Genomic DNA, 24,182 nt, shown 5'->3' with positions numbered 1-24,182 from the left:
TCTCTAGTAGAAATGATGCTTCTTATAGGCCGAGCAAGCTTATGATACAAATATCCAAAAATTTTAATTGTAAGGTATGAGGATTTTGTTTTCACTGTTATGTCAAAATGTTTCTCTCACTGGAACTCTTTTAGGCAAAATAAATTCCAAATTAGACTATAAAAATTACACCTAATAAAGTTCATTAAAAAACATAATGAGAAATCACAACTTCATATTTAACCTTCCAGTCTATGAACATGATATAACTTTATTTACTATCAAAACAAATTTCATTGAATTTTCTATTATATGCCACATTTTTACTTAAAAGATAATCTAGGACAAGTATTGTACTTATGGGTGGCTCAATCACTTATATATCAAATAAAGGTAAAACTAGCTCTCTTATTTTAGTAAGGATGAATGAACATTGATCTAGATACTACTGTGTTTAAAAATTGTTCAAATAAGGGTGGTGTAGTTCAAGACGACTAACTAGAAGCATTTCATGCCTGCCTCCTCCACTTAGAAGAACCAGAGTAATGTATAGACAGTCACACTCAAATTACATTATCCAAGGGAAAATCCTGGAATCCACCAGAGAAGTGGCAGAGGACACCAAAAACAGGGAAGGAGAAGGAAAATAGGCAGCCTCCCTGGCTGGGATTGGCTGGGAGCTGGGAGTGACTTCCCATGCACAAAGGACTGAGTTAGGAACTTCCAGTCGTCCACATGTCCATGGCAGAATTCAGCAATCCTGGCCAAGGGAGAAGCCCTCAACTCTATGAAACTAACATAGAGAGTCAGGACACCATTGGACAGAACTACTCCAGGAAGGGAGCTCCTGCTGGGTTCCACACCTTTCTGACACTTAAGCATTTTCAAGCTTATCCTCTGGAAACTGTATGCTGTTCAGGGACCCAGAGACACTGAAACTGGGGCATTACAGAAACTCAAGCTGTTGCTGCTGGGACAGGGGATTGAACCAGGAGTGCTCCTGCAGGTGGGGCTAGAAAGTGAGCAAGGTTTGCCCAGCAATGGCTGTGAAGCAAGCACTGCCAGGATCTGAGACAAGGATGCAAGAGGGGCTCAAATTTCCATTGGAGCTTGTTTGCAAGCCAGATGGGAGCTCCAGCAACCAGAGTGAGGGGGGGTGTGGAGCCCCTCCAGGACTGGAGTGTGAAAGGGACATATGTTCTTCCACCACCTTCAACTGACCCAGGCTGTGACCACTCAAGATGGCCCTACCCTCTTCAGTAGCAGGGCCTCAGTGAGGCTGCCACTGCCCCTCACCCAAATACTCTGCCTGGGACCTGATGATTGCTCTGACCCTGCCCACAATGGCAAGTGCCTGCTCTCACCACTGAGGACCTCATCACAAGCCCATCTAGCTCAGCTTCACCTCACCTCTCCCGCTCTGAGATAGAGCACATAGCCTGGGGTCCTGCGTATTGCCCGACCCAATTCACTACCTTGGGCACCTGAGCACTTCTTCTGGGGGCTTGAGGTTGGACCTAAACTTCTGGCTGCTACCACCTTGCCTGGCACCTACCTGCAAGTGCCACCTGTGGGTCCAAAGGCTGTCTTGTCCAGCCCACTGCAGCCAGCACCAATATTAATGCACATCACTTGGGACTCATAGAATCATCTTGCCCATGCTGTTGCTATTGCCAATGCCATGCTGGCTACCCAGGGGCCTGAGAACCCACACAATTGCTTGATCCATTGGTGCTACTATGAGCATCCAAGTGAGCAACCTGAAGGCCCAAGAATCAACCCACTGGTAACTGCCAACAGAGAAGCCAGCATATACCACCCTGGGGCACAAAGATAGATGCTCAGCCCACTGGTGCCAAAGCTGGGGACCTGAAGACTCTCCCACTCAGCATCTCTGTCCCTAGCACAACTTTACCATATTCTCCACTAATAACCATGCTCCAACTAGCCAAAGAAATCACACATATCACTAATGCTGTTTATAGTCAAAGAAATATACAGAAAGTACACTACTGCACATACCCAGAATCAAAGCCAAAGCACCCCACTAAACAAGCAACATAGATACATTTTCAAGAAATGTCTTCTATTCGGGACTGGCTCATATCTTTTTATCTAACTAGATGTTAGATCTTGAAATCTGTATTCTCGAAGCAATTCTGCCACTTGATCGTATTCTCAAGGGCCCTGATAGGCTCCTTTACAAGGACCAATTCTGTTCCTAGAGCTTAACTAGAATTAATTCTTCACTGAGAAAAAAAGTTAACTAGGAAAGTATTTCTTTCCTAATCTCACTCAAATCTGCAGAATTATTTGTAATTAATGATACAAAATCTGGCCAAAAGGAGGCTTGTAAATAGCGTAAAGTGTGTCTTATACTAAACGGTGGAAGGTTTAGGCAGAGAAGCTCTTTGTCAGATGAGCTGGGCTCACAAGCCTGATTCAAACAGGCTGTCAGTCTCCTCTCTCCCCTTAATACTGTGCAGCCCAAACCCCTAGGACTCTTGAACATCTGAGCAGTTTTGTGCTTTGAGCCACTTTTTGACAAAAAATGGCTCCATTTTTCCACAGTGTGATTTTCTTAAAATAGTTCAATGTTTTGTAGTCTCATAGTAGTAGTGTTGCTTTCTAAGCTGTAACAGTCGATTTTATTCTTCTACTCTGAAAAATCTTGACTTGTTTGAGTGTATATTTTATATAAACGGAGCCTTAAGGGATTGGTTTTCATAATTTAATATTTTTTGTATTTGCTCTTGTATAATTGTTTTTAATGGAAAGTATTAAAGAATTGAGAGTGGAATTCTTAGAACCAAAGTTATTCTTAATAAAAATCACCACATGCTTGGACCATGAAAAAAAAAAGAAATGTCTTCTACGAAAGTAAATTAAAAAATAGGAAGAAGCCACTGTTGTACTAGATGCACAGATTTTAACATACGGACACAGGAAACATGAAAGAGCAAGGAAAGGAACACAAGAATTCTGCAGAAAAAGATCTTAATCAAAAAGAAATTTTTGAAATTCCAGACAAAGAATTCAAAATATTGATGTTAAAGAAGCTCAGTGAGATACAATAGAATTCTGAAAATCAATACTATGGAAACCAGAAAAACAATTCAGGGTACAAGTGAGAAATTGATCAAAGAGATATATATTTTTTAAAATAATCAAATATAAATTCTGGAACTGAATAGTTAATTGAAGAAAATACAAAACACATTTGAAAAGTTTAACAATAGACTAAATCTGGCAGAAGAATTTCAGAACTTGAAGACAGGTTTTTTGAAATAATCTAGTCAGACAAAAATAAAGGGAAAAGTACAAAAAATAATGAGCACAGCCTTAATAACATTTAGGACAACATAAAGCAATGGAATTTATAAATTATTGGTATCTCTAGGGGAGAAAAAACAAAGAAATATTGGAAAACCTACTTAACAAAATAATACATGAAAACGTCCCAAGTCTAACAAAAGATTTAGGTATAGAGATACAGAAGGCCCAATGATCCCCAGGCACATCCCCAATGCAACAGGTCTTCTCCTTGGCACATTATAGTCAGACTGTGTGAAGTCAAAATTAAAGAGCAAATTCTACAAAAAGCAAGAGAAAGGCATCTAGCTACCTCTAAAGGAAATTCCATTTGACTAAGAGCAGATTTCTCAGCAGAAACCTTACAGGCTAGAAAAGAAGGAACTGATATATTCTAAGTGCTAAAAGAAAAAATAACTGCCACCACAGAATATGCAAAGAAACTATTCTTCATAAATAAAAGAGAAATAAAGTCATCCCAAGACAAACAAATGCTGATGGAATTTATTACCACTAGACCAGCCCTGCAAAAAATACTCAAAGAGTCCTAAACCTGGAAGCAAAAGGATGATTTTATCATCATGAAAACATATGAAAGTAAAAAATTCACTGGTAAAGCAATCATGCAAATGAGAACTAGAAAGGACTCAAATGGTACCACTACAGAAATCCACCAAATCACAAGGACAAACAATAAGATAAAAGGAAAGAAACAACAAATGTTTACAACAAGAAAATGGTTGATAACCTGACAGAAAGAAAGCCTCACAAATCAATAATAACCATGTATGTAAATGGATTAAAGTATCCTTTTAAAAGATATAGAATGGCTGAATGGATTTTAAAAATGACTCAACTATATGCAGCTTAAAGAAACACACCTTAAGAAAAGACACATATAGACCAAAAGTAAAAGGATGGAGAAAGTTATTCCACACAAATGGAAACCAATAGTAAGCAGCAGTAACTATACTTAGATAAAACAGACCTTAGGTCAAGAGCAGTAGAAAAAGACAAAGAAGGTCATTACATAATGATGAAGGGATCAACCCAGCAAGAGGATATAACAATTCTAAATATATATGCACCCAGCAATGGAGCAGCCATATCTATAAAGCAAATATTACTAGATCTAAAGAGAGAGATAGAATGCAATACAATAATGGTGAGAAGCTTCACCACCCTATTCTCAGTATTAGACAGATCATCTAGACAGAAAATCAACAAACATCCATTTAAACTACACTATAGACCAAATGGAACTAACAGACTTTTACAGAACTTCTACCCAACAACTGCAGAATACATATTCTTTTCATCAGTACACGAAACATTCTCCAGGATACACCATATATTCGGCCACAAAATAAGTCTCTATAGATTTTTAAAAAATCAATATTATACTAAATGTATACTCAGACCACAATGGAACAAAACAACAAGTCAGCACAAGGAGGAACTCTGGAAACAAGACAAATGCATGGAAATTAAACAATAGGCTGTTAATGACCTACCAGGTGAAAATCTATACAGGAAAAACTAAAAAACACTGATGAAAAAAATTGAAGATGACACAAATAAATGGAAAAACATCCCATACTCATGGACTGGAAGAATGAAGATAGTTAAGAAGACCACATTGGTCTATAGCAATCTAAAGATTTAATGTAATCCATATCAAAATACCAATGTCAGTCTTCACAGAATTGTAAAAAACAATTATAAAATTCATATGGATCCAAAAAGAGCCTGAATAGCCACAGCTATCTGAGCAAAAAGAACAAAGCTGGTGGCATCACATTACCCGACTTCAAAGTATATTACAAGGCTATAATAACCAAAACAGCATGATACTGGTATAAAAATAGATGCATAGACCAATGGAATATAACCCAGAAATAAGGCCACATGTATACAGCCAATTGATTGTCAACAAAACTGACAAGAGATTACATTGAGGAAAGGACACCTTCTTCAATAAATGGTGCTGGGAAAATTGTATACCCACACACAAAAGAATGAAACTGGATTCTTCTCTCTCACCATATAAAAAAAAACTCAAAATGAATCATACACTTAAATGTAAGACCCAAAACTATATATATAAATAAAAAAAACAGCTACAAGAAAACCTAGGGAAAACTCTTTTGAACATTGGTCAGAAGAGTCAGAAATTATGACTAAGTTCTGAAAAGCACAGGCAACAAAAACAAAAATAAGCAAATGGGACTTAATAAATAAAAAGCTTCTGCCAGCAAAAGAAATAATCAGAGTGAAGAAACAACCTGTTGAATTGGAGAAAATATTCGCAAACTATTCTTTTGACAGGAGACTGATATCCAGACTGTACAAGGAACTCAAACAACTCAACAGGAAAAAGCAAATAATCCAAGTAAAAAGTGGGCAAAGGACAGGAATAGACAGTTCTCAAAGAATACATAAGAACAGCCAATATGAAAAAATGATCAGCGTCACTAATCATCAGAAAAGTGCACATCTAAACCAAAATGAGATACCATCTTACCCAGTCAGAATGACTATTACTAAAAAAAACAAAAAATAACAGATTTTGGCAAGGATGAGGAGAAAGATAACTCTTCTGTACTGTTGGTGGGAATTTAAACTAGTACAGCCACTTTGGAAAACACTATGGACATTTCTCAGGAACTAAAAATAGAATTACTATTCGATCATGCAAGCCATCCCGCTACTGGGTATCTACCCAAAGGGAAAGAAAGAAATACATCAAAGAGATACCTGCATTCACATGCTTTTTGCTGCACTATTCACAATATCCAAGATGTGGAATCAACCTAAGCGTCAATTAACAGATGAATGGATAAAGAAAATATGGTATACATACTATTTGGCCATAAAAAAGAATGAAATTGTGTCATTTGCAGCAACATGGATGGGACTAGAAATCATTATCTAAATTGAAATAAGTCAGACACAAAAAGACAAATATTGCATGCTCTCACTTCTAAAAAAATATCACATGGAGGTGGACAGTAGAAAGATAGACAACAGAGACTGGAAAGGGTCAGATAGGGGGAGGACGGAAGATGAAGAGAAGTGAGTGAAGTGCTACAAACATACAGTTAAAAGGAATAAATTCAGTGTTAGAGAGAAGAATAGTGTGATTTTAGTTAACAAGAATGTATTGCACTCAGGTGACGGACACTCTAAATATCCTGATATAATCATTATGCATTATATACACGCGAAAAAATTTTACATCTACTCCTTAAGTTTGTAGAAATAAAAAAATTTACAAATATATGGTGGCAAATTCTAATACCTCATAGGTATTAGAGATTTGCCAGATGCAGACTGCACAGAGGAAAATGGAAAGCCATGTGAGCTAGACCTAAAAATTTTAATTTTGTCTGGATATTCCGCTCATGTTGTCCAGAAATATGTCTTTTGTGCCACATTTAACTGTGAGAAGCAGATTTTTTACAGGAAAGAAATTTCTAATCTCTATGATGAGGACCTAAAAAAAAAATCTCTCCAGTCCACACTGCACTGAGTGGCAACATTAATTCAAAAGAAGTTTCTTCTGCACTGCAGTTCGTAAAATATGTGTCCTCCCTTTTGATTTAAATGAAGATGCTGCATGGTTCTTATTTTGGAGATGACATTGAAATTTTGTAAATCAGCGTACTAGCTGTCAAGTAAAAACCTCCACACTCATGTTTTAAAAAATATCTGTCATTCTGTGTCACACGGCAAACTCACCAGTGCCCACAGCTCTAAAGCTAGATAGTGTGGGTGTGTTGCTGAGGATGGGAGGCTATGGATGGGGATCATCTCAAGGGTAGGGACCAGGTCCCTGGCACCTCTTCTCCAGCCCCACCTACATACAGATGCTCACTATGTGTTTGGTGAATGAATGAATGAATGAATGAGTGAATGAATGAGTGGCTATCACCCACACTGCACCTGGGACCCTTCTTCCTTTCACTGTCCCAGACACTCCCACAGACCTTACAGAATCCTATATCCTGCAGGACTGACTTTCTCATGGCTTGGGATGAGGCTGTGACTCTCTGAGTCCAGGAGTGACCAGCTCCCAGGTGTAAACAGTGGTGCACAGGAAAGCACCTCAGGTGGGCAGGGCCTTGGACACAGGTGTCGCATTCCTCAGATGCCCCCGGAGGCCCTGGTCCAGGCTCTGTTGCTCACAGGAAGCCACGAGGTGGGAGGCGGGACACAGTCTCTGCTCCTCTGCCCTTCTTTGGGCAGGTCTCTGGGTCGCAAGGTTTCCGTCTGCTCTCTGCAGAGGGAGTGGAGCTGCGAGGGCTTGTGGCTTCGCAGTTCCTCTTCTGTGAACAGCCGAGATCACGCGCTCCTCCCCAGCCACCCGTTCCTCCCCGCAGTCCTTCCCCTCCACTGCCTTCCCCTTCTCTGCTCACACAGGGAGCCCAGGAAGCCTCCGCCTCAGAGATGCTACCGCTGCTGCTGCCCCTGCTGTGGGCAGGTGAGTGGGCCAGGGGAGAGGTGCCGTGGGGCTGGGCCGAGCTGACCCTCATGTCTCCATAGGGGCCCTGGCTCAGGAGCGGAGATTCCAGCTGGAGGGGCCAGAGTCACTGACGGTGCAGGAGGGTCTGTGCGTCCTCGTACCCTGCAGATTGCCCACTCCCTCTTCAGCCTTGTACGATTATGGCTACTGGTTCCTGGAAGGGGCTGATGTTCCAGTGGCCACAAATAACCCAAATGAAGAAGTGCAGGAGGAGACCCGGGGCCGATTCCACCTCCTCTGGGATTACAGAAGGAAGAACTGCTCCCTGAGCATCAGAGATGCCCGGAGGAGGGACAATGCTGCATACTTCTTTCGGTTGAAGTCGAAATGGATGAAATACGTTTATACATCTTCCAAGCTCTCTGTGCGTGTGATGGGTAAGGAACCAGCTCCAGGACTAGCCACAGGGGAAGGTCATGGGGGCCGTAGGGCAGGGCTGGGACGGGAGCACCCTCTTGGGAGGCGCGTACAATTAAGCTGTTGGGCTCAGGGGAGGAGCTGGACCAGAGACTGGGCTTCCCCCTGGATGGAACCTCAGACCCCCGTCCTGATCCTGCGTCCCCATCTCCTCACTAGCCCTGACCCACAGGCCCAACATCTCCATCCCAGGGACCCTGGAGTCTGGCTGTTCCAGGACCCTGACCTGCTCTGTGCCCTGGGCCTGTGAGCAGGGGACGCCCCCCATCTTCTCCTGGATGTCAGCTGCCCCCACCTCTCTGGGCCCCAGGACCACCCAGTCCTCAGTGCTCACGATCACCCCACGGCCCCAGGACCACAGCACCAACCTCACCTGTCAGGTGACGTTCCCTGGAGCCGGTGTGACCGTGGAGAGAACCATCCAGCTCAATGTCTCCTGTGAGTGCTGGGCCAGGATGCCAGGGTCCCTGAGGGTGTGGGGGGGACAGGGCAGGGCTGAGCCAGAGCTTAAAGTTGGGGACCTGGTCGCCAAAGAGGAGAGCCCCCTTCCCTGTTTTCATGGCCCCTGAGGGGAAGGCCCCATGCCTACCATCCCTCTTCAGGGATGTTGAGGCGGCCACCTCTTTCCACCCCAGATGCTCCACAGAAAGTGGCCGTCAGCATCTTCCAAGGAAACAGCGCAGGTAGGAACCAGCCTGTCCTGTTCTCTCCAGGGCCTGACGGAAGCAGAGTGGGGACTAATGGGGATCAATATGAGAAGCCGGGACTAAGGCCTCCATAGACTTCAAAGCCCTGAACTGAGTTTTTGCTCACCCCCAGCCTTTGTCGCCTCATCTGCAGGAGCTGCCACACCCCTCACACTCCCCCGTCTTGCTTGTTTTCCTACTGTCACAGGCATCTCCATGGTCCAGGAGTGGCACTTGTCTGCCACGACGCTGTCCGCAGCCCCTGCTCCACTCTCTGCAGGACAGCCTGGGCAGCTCCAGGGAAATGGTCTGGGCTTTTCTGAAGACCTGAGGCCCCTACTTTACTAGTCTCCTCCTCAGAGCTAGTGTGGACCCCACAGGAGGAGAGGGACACCAGTGCCTTGCCCCTACACCCCATCTCTCACTCTCTGCACCTCTCTCCCCAAAGCCTTCAAAATCCTGCAAAACACCTCGTCCCTCCCCGTCCTGGAGGGCCAGGCTCTGCAGCTGCTCTGCGATGCTGACGGCAACCCCCCTGCACACCTGAGCTGGTTCCAGGGCTTCCCCGCCCTGAACGCCACCCCCATCTCCAATACCGGGGTCCTGGAGCTGCCTCAAGTAGGGTCTGCAGAAGAAGGAGATTTCACCTGCCGTGCTCAGCATCCTCTGGGCTCCCTGCAAATCTCTCTGAGTCTCTTTGTGCATTGTGAGTGTGAGGGGAGGTGCTCGAGAGTGTGGGCAGCTGGGCGAGAGCTCCATAGTATTCAGAGAAGAGGCCCCTGCTAAGTCCTGTCCTCCCTTCCCAGACCCCTCACAACTGCTGGGACCCTCCTGCCTCTGGGAAGCTTAGAGTCCACACTGCAGTGGCTCCTCCCTGCACTGGCAGCTTGGGGAGGGGATGCTGGAGGGATGGTAACAGCAGCCATGGCTCCTTCACAGTCACCCCCAGCCAGCCGGTCCCTTGGCCAACAGCTCCCTGAGCCTCTGCCAGGGATTCAGCTCAAGTCTCAGCCTCAGCTTTGAGGCCCAGAACATCCCAGAGCAGCTCTGACCCAGCTGCTGCCAGATCAGGAGTCTGCTAAGAGGTGACAATTGGGGGAAGAGAAGCCTGGGTCCTTGTATGAGTTTGCTAGGGCTGCCATAACAAAGTACTTCAAAGTGCATGACTTAAACAACAGGGATTTATTGTCTTATGGTTCTCAACGTCAGAAGTCCAAGATCATATAAGGTGTTAGAGTTAGTTCCTTTTGAGGCTGTGAGGGAGAATCTCTTCCATGCTCCTTCTCTGGCTTCTGGTGGTTTCCTGGGAGTCTTTGGCGTTCCTAGGCTTGAAGGAGCATTGCCTCGAACTCTGACTTAATCTTCACATGGTGGTGTCTGTGTCCACATGTGCGTCTGTGTCTACATTTTCCTTTTTTTTTTTTTTTTTTGAGGGAGGGTCTCACTCTGTTGCCAGGCTGGAATGCAATGGTGCAATCTTGGCTCACTGCAACATGATAATCTGACATATGCAACCTCCACCTCCCGGGTTCAAGTGATTCTCCTGCCTCAGCCTCCCGAGTAGCTGGCACTACAGGCGCCCACCAACATGCCCAGCTAATTTTTATATTTTGAGTAGAGATGGGGTTTCACCATGTTGGCCAGGATGGTCTCGATCTCCTGACTTCGTGATCTGCCTGCCTCGGCCTCCCAAAGTGATGGGATTACAGGTGTGAACCACCACACCCGACCCATATTTTCCCCTTTTTATAAGGACAACAGTCATATTGGATTAGGGCTCACCCTGATCCAGGAAGACCTCATTATAACTAATTACATCAGCTATGACCCTTCTCCAAATCAGGTCATGCTCTGAGGTGCTGGGGGTTAGGACTTCAAAATAGGAATTGTGGGGAGACATAATTCAACCCCTAACTGCTCCAGAGAAATGAAGCTTGGAGGAGATGTTTCCAAGGCCCAGACCAGAGTGGCTGGGGGCACAACGTCCTCAGTCTTGCAGTTGGGGGAAGGGGGAGTCATGGAGAGAGAAGAGGCTGGTTCCGGGTTCACAGGGCAGTGAAATGGTGAGTGACTGAGTCCTGGATGGGGGTGGTCACATTAGTGGAAGGTGGAGAGGAATGGCTGTTGGGAGGATGTCCTGGAATTGAAACTGGAGTTCACTCAAAATTCAAATTACAGGGAAACCAGAAGGCAGGACTGGTGGTGTCCTGGGAGCAGTCTGGGGAGCTAGCATCACAGCCCTGGTTTTCCTCTGTGTTTGCTTCATCTTCAGGTGAGAGTGGGCTCCAGGGAGGCACAGAAAGACTTGATGTGGGAAGGGCACACAGGTGGCAGAATCTCAGAAAACCTGAGTGGGGGAAAATGGGGTACTTGGGAAAGTCGAGAGCGAGGAAAGGGAGGGTACTGGTGGTGTGAATTACCCCGTTGAACAGCTGAACCAAGCATGGGGTCTCTTTGAAACCATGGTCCAACTCTTGGGCTCATATGAGCACCTGGACCTCTTCATTACTTCTGTACTCTCCATTGGGAGTGGGGAGATGGTTCTCTTTTGGGGAAAGAGGCTCCAAATAACCAGGCTGAAAGGCTTAGGGCTGTTCCCTCAGAGTGAAGACTAGAAGGAAGAAAGCAGCCCAGCCAGTGCAAAACACGGATGATGTGAACCCCGTCATGGTCTCAGGCTCCAGGGTGAGTGATAGAGACCTTAATTTCCATTCAGCATTATCCCTTTTGAATGCTGCCCTAAGTAAGGACCCTGAGGCATTTCTTCATTAACACCTGACATTCCCTGCGGTTCCACATGTGACTATTTTAAATTTTTGACTCAGTAATAATTTAAAAAGTATTGATTTCAATAATTTAAAATAGTCACATGTGGAACTGAATCTAATAGTTCTGATGAAATATGTAGTCCAGTGAATTTGTTGGGGGTATTTATGCTCCTCAAATGTCAGATTATCATATTTCCTGGAATATTAGCCTTTTCTTATGGCATTGATTATTGAGAAAAAGAAATGAACAAAACTTAGTCTGTGTCAGGTGCATTAAGTACAAGGAATGTGGTAGACACAAGCCCTAGAGTAGACAGCCCAAATCAACCCAAAGTCATTACTGCTCATCACTATTACAATATTACAGGCATCTCTAGCTGCCTGTAATATTTTTTCTTTGGCATTGACCTTGGAGAACCTGATGACTGTGTGTCTTGGGGATGGTTATCCTATATATTATCTTACCAAGGTTCTCTGAATTTCCCGAATGTGCATGCTGACCTCTCTAGAGAGGTTGGGGACATTTTTGTGGACAATATCCTCCAATATGTTGTTCAAGTTGCTTGCTCTCTCTCCTCTTTCAGGGATGCCAATGAGTTGTAGATTTGGTCTCTTTACATAATCCCACAGTTTTTGGAAGTTTTGTTCATTTTTAAAATTCTTTGTTCTTTTGTCTGCCTGAGTTAATTTGAAGAACCAGTCTTTGGGCTCTGATATTCTTTCCTCAGCTTGGTTTATTCTGCTGTTAACACTTCTGATTGTGTTATGAAATTTTTATAGTGAGTTATTCAGCTCTATCAGCTCATTTTGGTTCTTTCTTAAGATGGCTATTTCATCTTTCATCTCTTCAATTGTTTTACTGGATTCCTTTGATTCCCTGGATTGGGTTTCTACTTTCTCCTGAATCTCAGTAATCTTAATTGTCATCCAGATTCTGAATTTTTTGTCTGTTATTTTAGCCATTTCATTCTGGTTAAGAACTTTTGCTGGGGAACTAGTGTGGTCGTTATGAGGTAAGAAGACACTCTGGCTTTTAGATTTGCCAGAGATCTTGCACTGGTTCTTTCTCATTTATGTGGGCTCATGTTCCCTTAATTGTGCTCTAATTTTAGTCAGTTGGCTTTGTTTCCGGATGTTTTCAGAAGGCCAAAGCTTTGTGCACGATCTTTATTTGTTGCTAAATTCTTGTCCTTAGTTTCACAGTGGGGTATATTAGCAAAGTATTTTTGGTGTTGAAGTTTGGATGTGATCCAATAGATGGTGCTTAAGCATAATGGCTGGCAGGTAGGCTCTTGTTCAGCCACATGAATCCTCTGTAGTTCCTCACATTTGCAGCCATGCTGCCTCCCAGTGCTCTGAGAATGTGGGCTCCTCTCTCACTCAAGTGCTGGCTACAGATTTTGACTTGGCACTCTTGGGCTGCACACTATAGCCCTGTGGTGAGCCCAGGCATTTTGTTTCCTCCCCAGCTTGGAGCAGCAGGGGCAGGGACGTTAGAAGTGCCAGTGGTAGAGGGCTTTTTCCTTGTCTCTTGGGGCTTCATCCTAGAGGAATGCAGAGCTGCTGCCAATTGGAATAATCACCCTGGGTTGGGGCAGCTGTGCTGTGGGCCCAAGCAGGGGGACTTACCTGGTGAAGAGTAACGGTTGGAGGCTCACGGGGAAGAGAGACTGGGCTCCTCTCCGTAATGCCGCTGCGGCATGCTGGAGGTTCCACCAAATAAATCAGGCTCTTTTTTCCTTCCCCAGCCTGAGGGCAGCAAGGGCAGCATAGCTGCAGCAGCAATGGCAGAGGGGCTGCCAGCTGCTCTGAGAACTCCAACCCAGAAAGATACAGAGCCACTGCCAATGGGAACATTCATCTAGGGGTGGGGCCACCGTGCTGCAGGCCCCAGCCAGGGGCCCTGCCTGGTGAAGAGCAGGGAGTAGGGGGCCCACAGGGAAGTGAGATTTGGCTTCTTTCTGTATGGTGGTTGTAGTGTGTTGGAGGTGCCAGCAAAGTGATCAAGGTCTTTGTTCTTTTCCCAGGCTGAAGGCATCAAGGGCAGTACCACTGCAGTGGTAATGGCAAAGAGCCTGTGGGTTGACCCCGGGATATCCTCCTCAGAGAAACACAGAACTGCCACCAACTCAGGTGGGGGCAGGGCAGCTGTGCTGGGGGCCTGGGTCAGGATGTCCTTCTCAGTGAGGAATAACAGGGGCAGGGACCCACACTGATACCGTCTGGCTGCTTTTCCATAAAGCAGTTCCGGTGTGTTGGAGGCCAGTGATAGTCCTTATGCTCTTTTCTCCTTCTCCAGCCTCGGGGAACAGGAGTGGGAGCTGTGGCAGCAGAAAAAATGGCAGACTTGTCTGTTACCTCTGGGAGCCCTGTCCCAGAGAAATGGAGAGCTGCTACTGGCCCAAGTGCTCAGGCAGGGGTGAGGTGGCTGTGCTGGGGTCCCAGGCCAGTGGGCTTTGTCTGGCAAGCTGTAGCAGAGGTGAGGTCTGCAATCCATCTGCTCCTCAGCACCATAAATGTGGTCCCTACCCTGAGAGCATGTGAGAGAGCCTGGCCTCTCTTGTTGGTGAAGCTATGTCACCTGGTGCCCAGGTGCTCATAGGTCCAAGGTCCTTGGGGCTCCACTTGGGCCTGAGCAGTGGCCCTGCCCAGTCTCCACACAGCTCTCCATGTCAGTCTGGAGGCTTCAGGGGATCTCTCATGTCCAAGATTGCAAAGGTCCATGGCAGAAGTGTGGGTCCTTGGCGGCTGTCGCTCACTCACTGTTTCCGCATGGTGGGGAGCCTCCCTTGGCTCCGTGCCAATCCTGGGTAGGGAGCTGCCTTGTCTCATTCTTCTCTGCTCTCCAGGTCATGTTGCTTCCTTGATGAATTTCAACGTGTCCTTCTGGATGGTCTAGTTGGCAAGCTAATGTTTACTTGCCACTCTATCTCCTCTCCATTAGAGTGGTGTACACTCTATAGTCAATTTTTTAAAAACTCTTTTTTTTTTTTTAAATTTATGAAGTATTTATTGATCATTCTTGGGTGTTTCTCAGAGAGGGGGATATGGCAGGGTCATAGGATAATAGTGGAGAGAAGGTCAGGAGATAAACACATGGACAAAGGTCTCTGGTTTTCCTAGGCAGAGGTCCCTGCAGCCTTCTGCAGTATTTGTGCCCCTGGGTACTTGAGATTACGGAGTGGCGATGACTCTTAAAGAGCATGCTGCCTTCAAGCATCTGTTTAACAAAGCACATCTTGCACCGCCCTTAATCCATTTAACCCTGAGTTGACACAGCACATGTTTCAGAGAGCACGGGGCTGGGGGCAAGGCCATAGATCAACAGCATCCCAAGGCAGAAGAATTTCTCCTAGTCAGAATAAAATGGAGTCTCCTATGCCCACCTCTTTCTACACAGACACAGCAACAATCTGATCTCTCCTTCCTTTCCCCACACTTCCCCCTCTTCTTTTCAACAAAACCGCCATCGTCCTCATGGCCCGCTCCCGATGGTCGCTGTCTCTTCGGAGCTGTTGGGTACACCTCCCAGACAGGGCGGCCGGGCAGAGGCGCTCCTCACTTCCCAGACGGGGCAGCCGGGCAGAGACGCTCCTCACCTCCCAGACGGGGCGGGCAGGCAGAGGCGCTCCTCACTTCCTCCCAGACGGGGTGGCAGCCAGGCAGAGGCGCTCCTCACCTCCCAGACGGGGTGGCTGGGCAGAGGCGCTCCTCACTTCCCAGAGGGGGCGGCCGGGCAGAGGCGCTCCTCACTTCCCAGACGGGGCAGCCGGGCAGAGACGCTCCTCACTTCCTCCCAGACGGGGTGGCAGCCAGGCAGAGGCGCTCCTCACCTCCCAGACAGGGCAGCCAGGCAGAGGCGCTCCTCACTTCCCAGACGGGGCGGCCGGGCAGAGGCGCTCCTCACTTCCCAGATGGGGCAGCCAGGCAGAGGCGCTCCTCACTTCCCAGATGGGGCAGCCGGGCAGAGGCGCTCCTCACTTCCCAGATGGGGCGGCCGGGCAGAGGCGCTCCTCACTTCCTCCCAGATGGGGTGGCGGCCAGGCAGAGGCGCTCCTCATCTCCCAGACGGGGCAGCCGGGCAGAGGTGCTCCTCACTTCCTCCCAGACGGGGTGGCAGCCGGGCAGAGGCACTCCTCACCTCCCAGACGGGGCGGCCGGGCAGAGGCGCTCCTCACTTCCCAGACGAGGCAGCCGGGCAGAGGCGCTCCTCACTTCCCAGACGAGGCGGCCGGGCAGAGGCGCTCCTCACCTCCCAGACGGGGCAGCCAGGCAGAGGTGCTCCTCACCTCCCAGACGGGGTGGCAGCCAGGCAGAGGTGCTCCTCACCTCCCAGACGGGGTGGCCAGGCAGAGGCGCTCCTCTCTTCCCATACGGGGTGGCGGCCAGGCAGAGGTGCACTCTTCACTTCCCAGACGGGGTGGCCGGGCAGAGGCGCTCCTCACCTCCCAGATGGGGCAGCTGGGCAGAGGCGCTCCTCACATCCCAGACGGGGTGGCCGGGCAGAGACGCTCCTCACATCCCAGAGGATGGGCGGCCGGACAGAGACGTTCCTCACTTCCTATACGGGATGGCGGCGGGGCAGAGGCGCTCCTCACATCCCAGACGGGGTGGCCGGGCAGAGGCGCTCCTCACTTCCCAGATGGGGCGGCCGGGCAGAGGGGCTCCTCACATCCCAGACGATGGGCGGCCAGGCAGAGACGCTCCTCACTTCCTAGACGGGGTGGTGGCGGGGCAGAGGCTGTAATCTTAGCACTTTGGGAGGCCAAGGCAGGAGGCTGGTAGGTGGAGGTTGTAGCGAGCCGAGATCACGCCACTGCACTCCAGCCTGAGCACCATTGAGCATTGAGTGAGCGAGACTCCGTCTGCAATCCCAGCACCTCGGGAGGCCGAGGCCGGCAGATCACTCGAGGCCAGGAGCTGGAGACCAGCCCAGTGAACAGGGCGAAACCCCGTCTCCACCAAAAATACAAAAACCATTCAGGCGTGGCGGGGCGCGCCTGCAATCCCAGGCACTCAGCGGGCCGAGGCAGGAGAGTCACAGGAGCTCGAGGCAGGGAGGTTGCAGCACAGTCCAGCTTCGGCAACAGAGGGAGACCGAAAAAAGAAGGAGAGGGAGACCGAAGAAAGGGGAGAGGGAGAGGGAGAGGGAGGGGGAGCGGGAGCGGGAGAGGGAGAGGGCTTAAAAACTCTTATCTCAGTAACTGGTAGTATAAGTACATGAAAAATCAGTCTACCATGGTGAATGTTACATGTGCAATTGCAAAGAATGTGTTTTCTGAAGATACTGGATGTAGTATTTTATAAATGTCAATTAGGTCAAGTTATTTTACACTAGTGTTCAATCCTTCTATATCCTTAGTGATTCTCTGTCTGCTTATTTTTACAATTTATTTTGTTAAATCATGCTCTGTGATTGGTTGCATATGCACTTAGGATTTTAATATCTTTTAATGAATTGACTTGTTTATCATCATAAAATGTCTTTATTTCTGGTAATATTTCTTTTCCTAAAATACACTGTCTGATTTAACATTGCCACTCTAGTGTTCTTAATATTAGTGCTTGTTTGTTATGCATTTTCCCCCCTCTTACTTTTAACACATGTGTGCCTTCATATGTATTGTGTCTGTCTTACAGATATCACATTTATTCTACCTATTTTATCAAGTCTGTCAATATCTTCCTTTTAATTGGAGTGTTTAGACCATTTATATTTAATGTGATTATTGATTTGGCTCAGTTTAATTCTACCAGATTGCTCTTTGCTTTATATTTATATTTGTCCTTTTATATTTATCTCTCTTTTTTGCCTTTTTGGTAGTTTTAAAATATTACTACTTTTTTTTCTTTTTTGAGATGGAGTCTCACTCTGTCACCCAGGCTGGAGTGCAGTGGCACGATCTCAGCTCACTGCAAGCTCCACTTCCTGGGTTCACGCCATTCTCTTGCCTCAGCCTCCCGAGTGGCTGGGACTACAGGTGCCCGCCACTGCGCCCGGCTAACTTTTTTTGTATTTTTAGTAGAGATGGGGTTTCACTGTGTTAGCCAGGATGGTCTCAATCTCCTGACCTCATGGTCCGCCTGCCTCGGCCGCCCAAAGTGCTGGGATTACAGGCATGAGCCACTGTGCCCAGCCGACCCTTACTTTTAATCTGTAACCCTTCTTGAGTCCTAAGGGAAGATTTGGGGTGTTTACTGGGCCTCTGCTTATCAGACCCGGAACATCAAATTTGGTTTACCCAGTTCCATCAGACTGCTGAGAGGAGAGTTACTACTTTTATCCTCTAGCAGGGGTGTCCAATCGTCTGGCTTCCCTAGGGCATATTTCTTTTCCTTATTAGTTTTCAGCAATTGGATTATGACATGCCTAGGTGTGGTTTTCATTGTTTTTATCTTTTTTGGTATTTGCAGATATTCTTGGATATATGTTTTGGTATTGTGAAAACATTTTAATCATTATTTTTTCCACAATTTTTCTACTCCCTTCCCCTTTCTGGGATCCCAGTTGCACTTGTGTCAGAATGCTTGATATTGTCCCACAGGCCAATGAGGATGTGCTTATTTATTTTTTGTTTTTGTGTTTTCTTTGTGCTTCAGTTTGGAAAGTTTTTATCGCTATGTTTTTTAGTTCATTGCTGTTTTCTTCTGCTGTACCTAATCTGCTATTAGCTTTTCTTTTTAGATATTGCCATTTTTCATCTCTAGAAATTCAATTCAGTTTTTTTTTCTTTTTTTTTTTCCTGAGATAGGATCTCACTCTATCGCCCAGGCTGGAGTGCAGTGGCATGAACATGGCTCACTGCAGCTTCGACTTCCTAGGCTCAAGTGATCCTCCTGCCTCAGCCTTCCAAATAGCTATGACTACAGGCATGCACCACTGCGCCTGGCTAATTTTTTAAACAAATTTTTGTAAAGACAGGGTCTCACCGTGTTGCCCAGGCTGGTCTCAAACTCGGGCTCAAGCAATACTCCTGCCTCGGCCTCCCAAATTGCTGGACTTAATAGCCACCACACCCAGCCCAGTTCTTTATAGTTTTCATTTCCTTATTATGTTCTGTTTTCCTTTAAGTTTTTGTTGTTATTATTGAGAGAGGGTTTCACTCTTTTGCCCAGGGTGGAGTGCAATGGCATGATCTCAGCTCACTGCAACCTCCACTTCCCAGGCTCAAACAATTCTCCAGCCTCAGACTCCCGAGTAGTTAGGACTACAGGCGCGAGCCACCATATCCGGCTAATTATTTTGTGGGTTGGGGATTAGAGATGGGATTTCACCATGTTTCCCAGGCTGGTCTTGAACTCCTGAGCTCAAAGCAATCTGCCTGCCTCAGCCTCCCAAAGTTCTGGGATTATAGGCATGAACAACCATACCTGGCCTAAGTCTTTGAATATGTGTATTTATAGCTGTTTTTAATCTTCTTTTCTGCTAATTCCATCATTTGGTGATATGTTTCTACTCACTGATATACTTTTCATTGCTTACATTCCACAGCTTCTTTGCATAGGTAGTGATTTTGGTGGCATACTGGACATCGTGTTATATTGTTGATTATCTGGATATTTTAATCTTCCTTTAAAAATTGTTGAGCTTTGTTCTTGAATGCAGTTAATTTATTAGTGGATTGTCTTCACCCATTCAAGGATTTTTACAAAAGCTTTGGTAGGGTGAGTTTATATTTGCCTTCATTCCGGCTTTTTCATAGCTGTTCCTTCTCCAGCAGTACGTACCCAGGCTTTCAGCCTTTCACTCTGTGCATATAGCTTAGTATTCAGCCAAAGATTCAAGGGGACCTCTATGCATATTTTTTGGAGTTCTTTCTCTGTGTAGCTTTTTCTCTCTGTACTCTGCTCTACAAATTCCACCCACATCATTCCCACTTGAACTGCAGTTGCTGCCTCCACAGTTTCATAAGACTCTTGTGTTCCGCTTGGATTTATCCTCCACGTACTGCAGTTTGGAAATTGTCATTTGATCATGGGACTCACCTCATTGGTTTCCTTTCTTTCAGATGTCACAGTCCTGGGCTGCCTGTTTTCCTTGTGAAACACATATTTTACATACTATGTATAGTTTTCTAATTATGCTGGGAGGGTGCCAGTTACTCTACCATAGCCTGAATGAGAACTGACCAAGAATAATTCAAGTCATGATTCCTGTTGTTCAGACCCTCAGGAAAAATTGGTGCTGTGGGAGGTAATACCTAGACTGTCTTCCAAAAGTCTGGGATGTGTGGATGGGGGAAGGTGGCCAGGGAAAGCCCAGGGAGAGGCAATTTCCACCTGTTCTTTTCTTCATTCAGTAGGGCTTTTGTGCTGATCTGTCATTTCTCCTACAGAAATTCACACCTTTAGTCTCGGACTTTGCCACTGATTTGTGTAGCAAGAATGCAGGCAGGAATATATTATCCCAATGATGGATGAAAGACATGAGCAGAACATAAATCTCATTTCTGTAGCCATTCGCCCGCTGTCACCAATGCCTCCCTGAACACACACACACACACACACACACACACACACACACACACACTCCGATATAAAATATTTTGTTTCCCCAGAGATCTCCCACTTTTTCTTATTTGCTCATTCCATAATTTCTTGTATTGCCTCTTGGTTTATTTGGAGGAATAACACACTTAGTGTGTGTTAAATCCCCACTTTGTTGGGAATCATTACATAATTTCTTTACCATGCTTTACTTTCAAGTTTTCAGGGGCATTGGAAAGAGAAGATACAGGAGAGGGCGTCCGGTGGCCTGTACTGCAGGACCCGGTCTCTGTTCTGTCCTCCAGTACCTGTCTAGGAATCAGATATGCCACTCCTGCCCCTGCTTTATATTTCAAAATATCTGCTATCATGAATTAAAAACGTGATTTTGTTTCCTGTTTTTAACTAACTGCATCTCATAGAAAACCACACTGCCTACTATCTGGGACTGTGTCTGCTTTCTTCATGGCTTGACATCTAGCACATGTCACATGACCTACACAACAATAAGGTGGTCCTGAGTCCTGCTCAGTTGTGCATTTATATGGATGTGTGTCTTTAGGCAACATGTGGAGCCTCTCTTAGCCTTAGTGTTCCTGTTTGTAAGATGAATGTAATCATGGAATCCACTGCAAAGCATTTTTTGAGAATAGAATATGACTGATTAATGTAAACACTCACTAAGGGCCTGCCAATCTTAATTATTAAATATTTCAAAATACATGAATGCAGTGGATGTGGTGACTCATGCTTGTAATCCCAGCACTTTAGGAAGCCAAGGTGGGTGAATTCCTTGAGCCCAGGGGTTCATGACCAGCCTGGGCAACATGGTGAAACTCCATCTCTACAAAAATTAGCCAGGTGTGGTGCATGCCTGTAGTCCCAGCTACACAGGAGGCTGAAGCAGAAGGATCATTTGAACCCAGGTGTTCAAGACTGCCTGAGTCGTGATCATGCCGCTGCACTCCAGCCTGGACAACAGAGCGAGACCCCATCTCAAAATAAAATAAAATAAAACGAAATACAATAAAATAATAAATGAATGGATAAATAATAAAGTTACATCAGTTCTACTCCCTTTCTGATCCTTGGCTGCTTTCTTTGAGAACCTATTGTCCAGCCCTGAATCTTTTCTTTTCTTCCATTCAGGGTCATCAGCACCAGTTCCAGACAGGCATAGTTTCAGACCACCCTGCTGAGGCTGGCCCCATCTCAGAAGATGAGCAGGAGCTCCACTACGCTGCCCTACGCTTCCACAAGGTGCAACCTCAGGAACCAAAGGTCACCGACACTGAGTACTCAGAAATCAAGATACACAAGTAAGGAATTGTCCAAAGCCATAACCTTGATTGGAGAGAACATGGTACCTCTCAGTGTATTGGTTACTAGGGCTGCCACAGCGTCGTACCACAAACTGAGTGACGTAAACACAGAACTTTATTTTCGTATAGTTTCAGATGTTAGAGGTCTGAGAACAAGGTGTTATCAGGGTTGGTTCCTTCTAAGGCCTCTCTTGTTGGCTTGTAGATAGCTGTCTCCTCCTTGTGTCTTCACATGGTCTTTCCTCTGAGTGTGTTTGTGTCTTAATCTTCTCTTCTTATACAGACACTAGTCATATTGGATTAGGGCTTCCCCATGACCTAATTTAAATAAATTAACTATTTAAAGACCCTCCAAATACAGTAACCTTCTGAGATATTGAGATTTAGGACTTCCAACATATGAATTTTAGAAGGGAACAACTTAGCCCATAACACTGTGTCCAATTCTTTTAAAATTAATGTTTTTGTTGTCCATGGACTATATAAATTCCTTCGTATATATGGCAGACCACAGGACTTCTGTCCAAGAGAACTGAGTTCAACTCCATCTATGCCAGCTATTGAGCAAGTCACTTTATCTCCCTGCTCAGTAAGGCAGGGAAATAATTTCCATCTAACCAGATTGTTATGAAAGGTCAAAGAAAGCATACAGCTAACATACAGCTTTGTTAGCTGTAAAACAGCTAACAAAGGCCCTGACACAAAGGTTTTCATAAAGTCTGTATATTATTGTAAATAAATGCCTTGTATCTGGCTTTGGTTAGCTTTTTTTTTTTCCTGAGATGGAGTCTTGCTGTATCTCCCAGGCTGGAGTGCAGTGGTGCGATCTTGGCTCACTGCAAGCTTCGCCCCCTGGGTTCACGCCATTCTCCTGCCTCAGCCTCCCAAGTAGCTGAGACTACAGGCGCCCACCACCACACCCGGTTAATTTTTTGTATTTTTAGTAGAGACGGGGTTTCACCATGTTAGCCAGGATGGTCTTGATCTCCTGACCTCATGATCCACCCTCCTCGGCCTCCCAAAGTGCTGAGATTACAGGCATGAGCCACCGTGTCCAGCTTTGGTTAGCTGTTTTAACAGACGGTTTCTGCTGGCAATTTCTTCTAAGGCTAAAAAGGAGTAGGCCCAGAGGCCACGGCATCAGGTGTCTGTGTCACCCCCTGTTCAGAACTCTTCATGACTCCCCAAAATAAGGTTTCCATCCATCATCTTTCTGCTCAAGGCTCTCTACATGATCTTGTCCAACCAGATTTCCCCAGATCAATTCCTCACCAGTCACCAATACCCCATGTCCATTTCCACAGCTTCCTCTTACAAATCCCAGTCTCCACTCTTTCAGTGAAATTGAAGAAAGCATTTAACGAAGACCAACTATTAAGGAAAATTCTTAAAAGTAGCCACGAAAAATAAAAAGACAGATTACACTTAAAAGACCACAGTTAGCAATGGCTCACACCTGTAATCCCAGAACTTTGGGAGGCTGAGGTGGGTGGATCACTGGAGGTCAGGAGTTTGAGACTGGTCTGGCCAACATGGTGAAACCCCATCTCTACTAAAATACAAAAATTAGCTGGGCATGGTGGCGCTTGCCTGTAATCCCAGGTACTTCAGCAGGCTGAAGCATGAGAATTGCTTGAACCTGGGAGGTGGAGGTTAAAGTGAGCTGAGATTGCATCACTGCACTCCAGCCTGGGCGACAGAGTGAGACTCCAACTCAGAAAAAACAAAACAAAACAAACAAGCAAAAAACCACAGTTAGACGGACAGCTGACTTTTTTAGGAGCAATATTGGAAGGCTAAATGCAATAGAAAGATGTCTTTGATGCCTTAAGAGAAATAAGTGTTGTTTTAGAAAGCCTACTCAATGAAAACACATTTTAAGACTGAAAGTGAAATATAGATATTTTAAGGAAAACCAAAATATGTGAGTGTTAATAAAGAAAAGATTTCTCAAATAAATTCTAAAATACATAATTCAGGTATTAGGAAAGTGATCCCAGATTAGATTTTTGAGATCCAAAAAAAAAAAAATGAAAACCTAAGAAAGTAGCAAATATGTGAGCAAAATGAAACAAATACTTGTTGTAAAAATAATGACAGTTTGTAGAGGGGTCAAACATCAAATGTAATATTGAAATACCAATATTATATAGCCCACAAACTATAATAACATAAAGTTCAGAAGAGTGTAAATAGAACTTATATTACATAAAGTCTTTATATTATTCCAGAGAAAATTAAATGTTATGATGAATGTTACATTTGGATAATTTATTATTGTAACGTCAGGGAAATTTAAAGAATTGAAGCCAAGTTTATCACCTCTGAACTAGAGGAAGTATAAAAGGTGCTAGAAACATTATTCAGTCAAACCAGAGAAGACAAGAAATGAGAGATTAAAGAAAAAAAGAATGAATAGAACATTTAGAATACAAGTATAAGATGCTGTATTTAGACTCGAATACATTCTAAAAATCACATTAAGCACAAGTGAATTAAATGCTACAGTTAAAATACCAGCATAGTACGACTGGGGGAAAATGTAGCTATACATTGTTTACAAGAGATCTACATAAAAAATAAAGATAGGGGAGGTTGTGTATAGAAGGATGAAAAAAGACATACCATGCAAACCGTAACCAAAAGAAACTGATGTAGTCAGTCAAGTTTCCACTGGAAAAAACAA

General features: G+C 45.4%; 1 protein-coding gene across 3 annotated transcripts; it reads left to right on the top strand.

The window, feature by feature from the left end:
* The first annotated feature begins 7,582 nt into the window (after positions 1–7,582).
* On the top strand, positions 7,583–23,755 carry LOC100456155 (sialic acid-binding Ig-like lectin 6). Of its 3 annotated transcripts, XM_002834514.6 has the most exons (8): positions 7,583–7,774; positions 7,837–8,193; positions 8,393–8,671; positions 8,869–8,916; positions 9,368–9,625; positions 11,098–11,191; positions 11,523–11,604; positions 21,324–22,048. In XM_002834514.6, exons 1-8 carry the CDS (start codon positions 7,741–7,743, stop codon positions 21,495–21,497), a joined length of 1,326 nt encoding a protein of 441 aa, XP_002834560.4. In that variant the 5' UTR covers positions 7,583–7,740; the 3' UTR covers positions 21,498–22,048. The 3 variants fall into 3 exon arrangements, with proteins under 3 accessions (XP_002834560.4, XP_009235058.3, XP_009235060.3); XM_009236783.4 differs by lacking the exon at positions 8,869–8,916; XM_009236785.4 differs by lacking the exon at positions 11,523–11,604 and having other exon boundaries at positions 7,686–7,774; positions 8,836–8,916; positions 21,324–23,755.
* Positions 23,756–24,182: the final 427 nt, after the last annotated feature.

The sequence above is a fragment of the Pongo abelii genome, chromosome 20 (genome assembly GCF_028885655.2).
Source record: "Pongo abelii isolate AG06213 chromosome 20, NHGRI_mPonAbe1-v2.0_pri, whole genome shotgun sequence".
NCBI lineage: Eukaryota > Metazoa > Chordata > Mammalia > Primates > Hominidae > Pongo > Pongo abelii.
This window is presented reverse-complemented; position numbering and strand designations above follow the sequence as displayed.

Bases quoted from the DNA above. Each gene is read 5' to 3' on its own strand.
- LOC100456155 (XM_002834514.6), top strand. From the start codon at position 7,741: ATGCTACCGCTGCTGCTGCCCCTGCTGTGGGCAG. The intron at 8,672-8,868 runs GTGAGTGCTGGG...TTTCCACCCCAG, and splicing joins CATCCAGCTCAATGTCTCCT to ATGCTCCACAGAAAGTGGCC. The intron at 8,917-9,367 runs GTAGGAACCAGC...CTCTCCCCAAAG, and splicing joins CTTCCAAGGAAACAGCGCAG to CCTTCAAAATCCTGCAAAAC.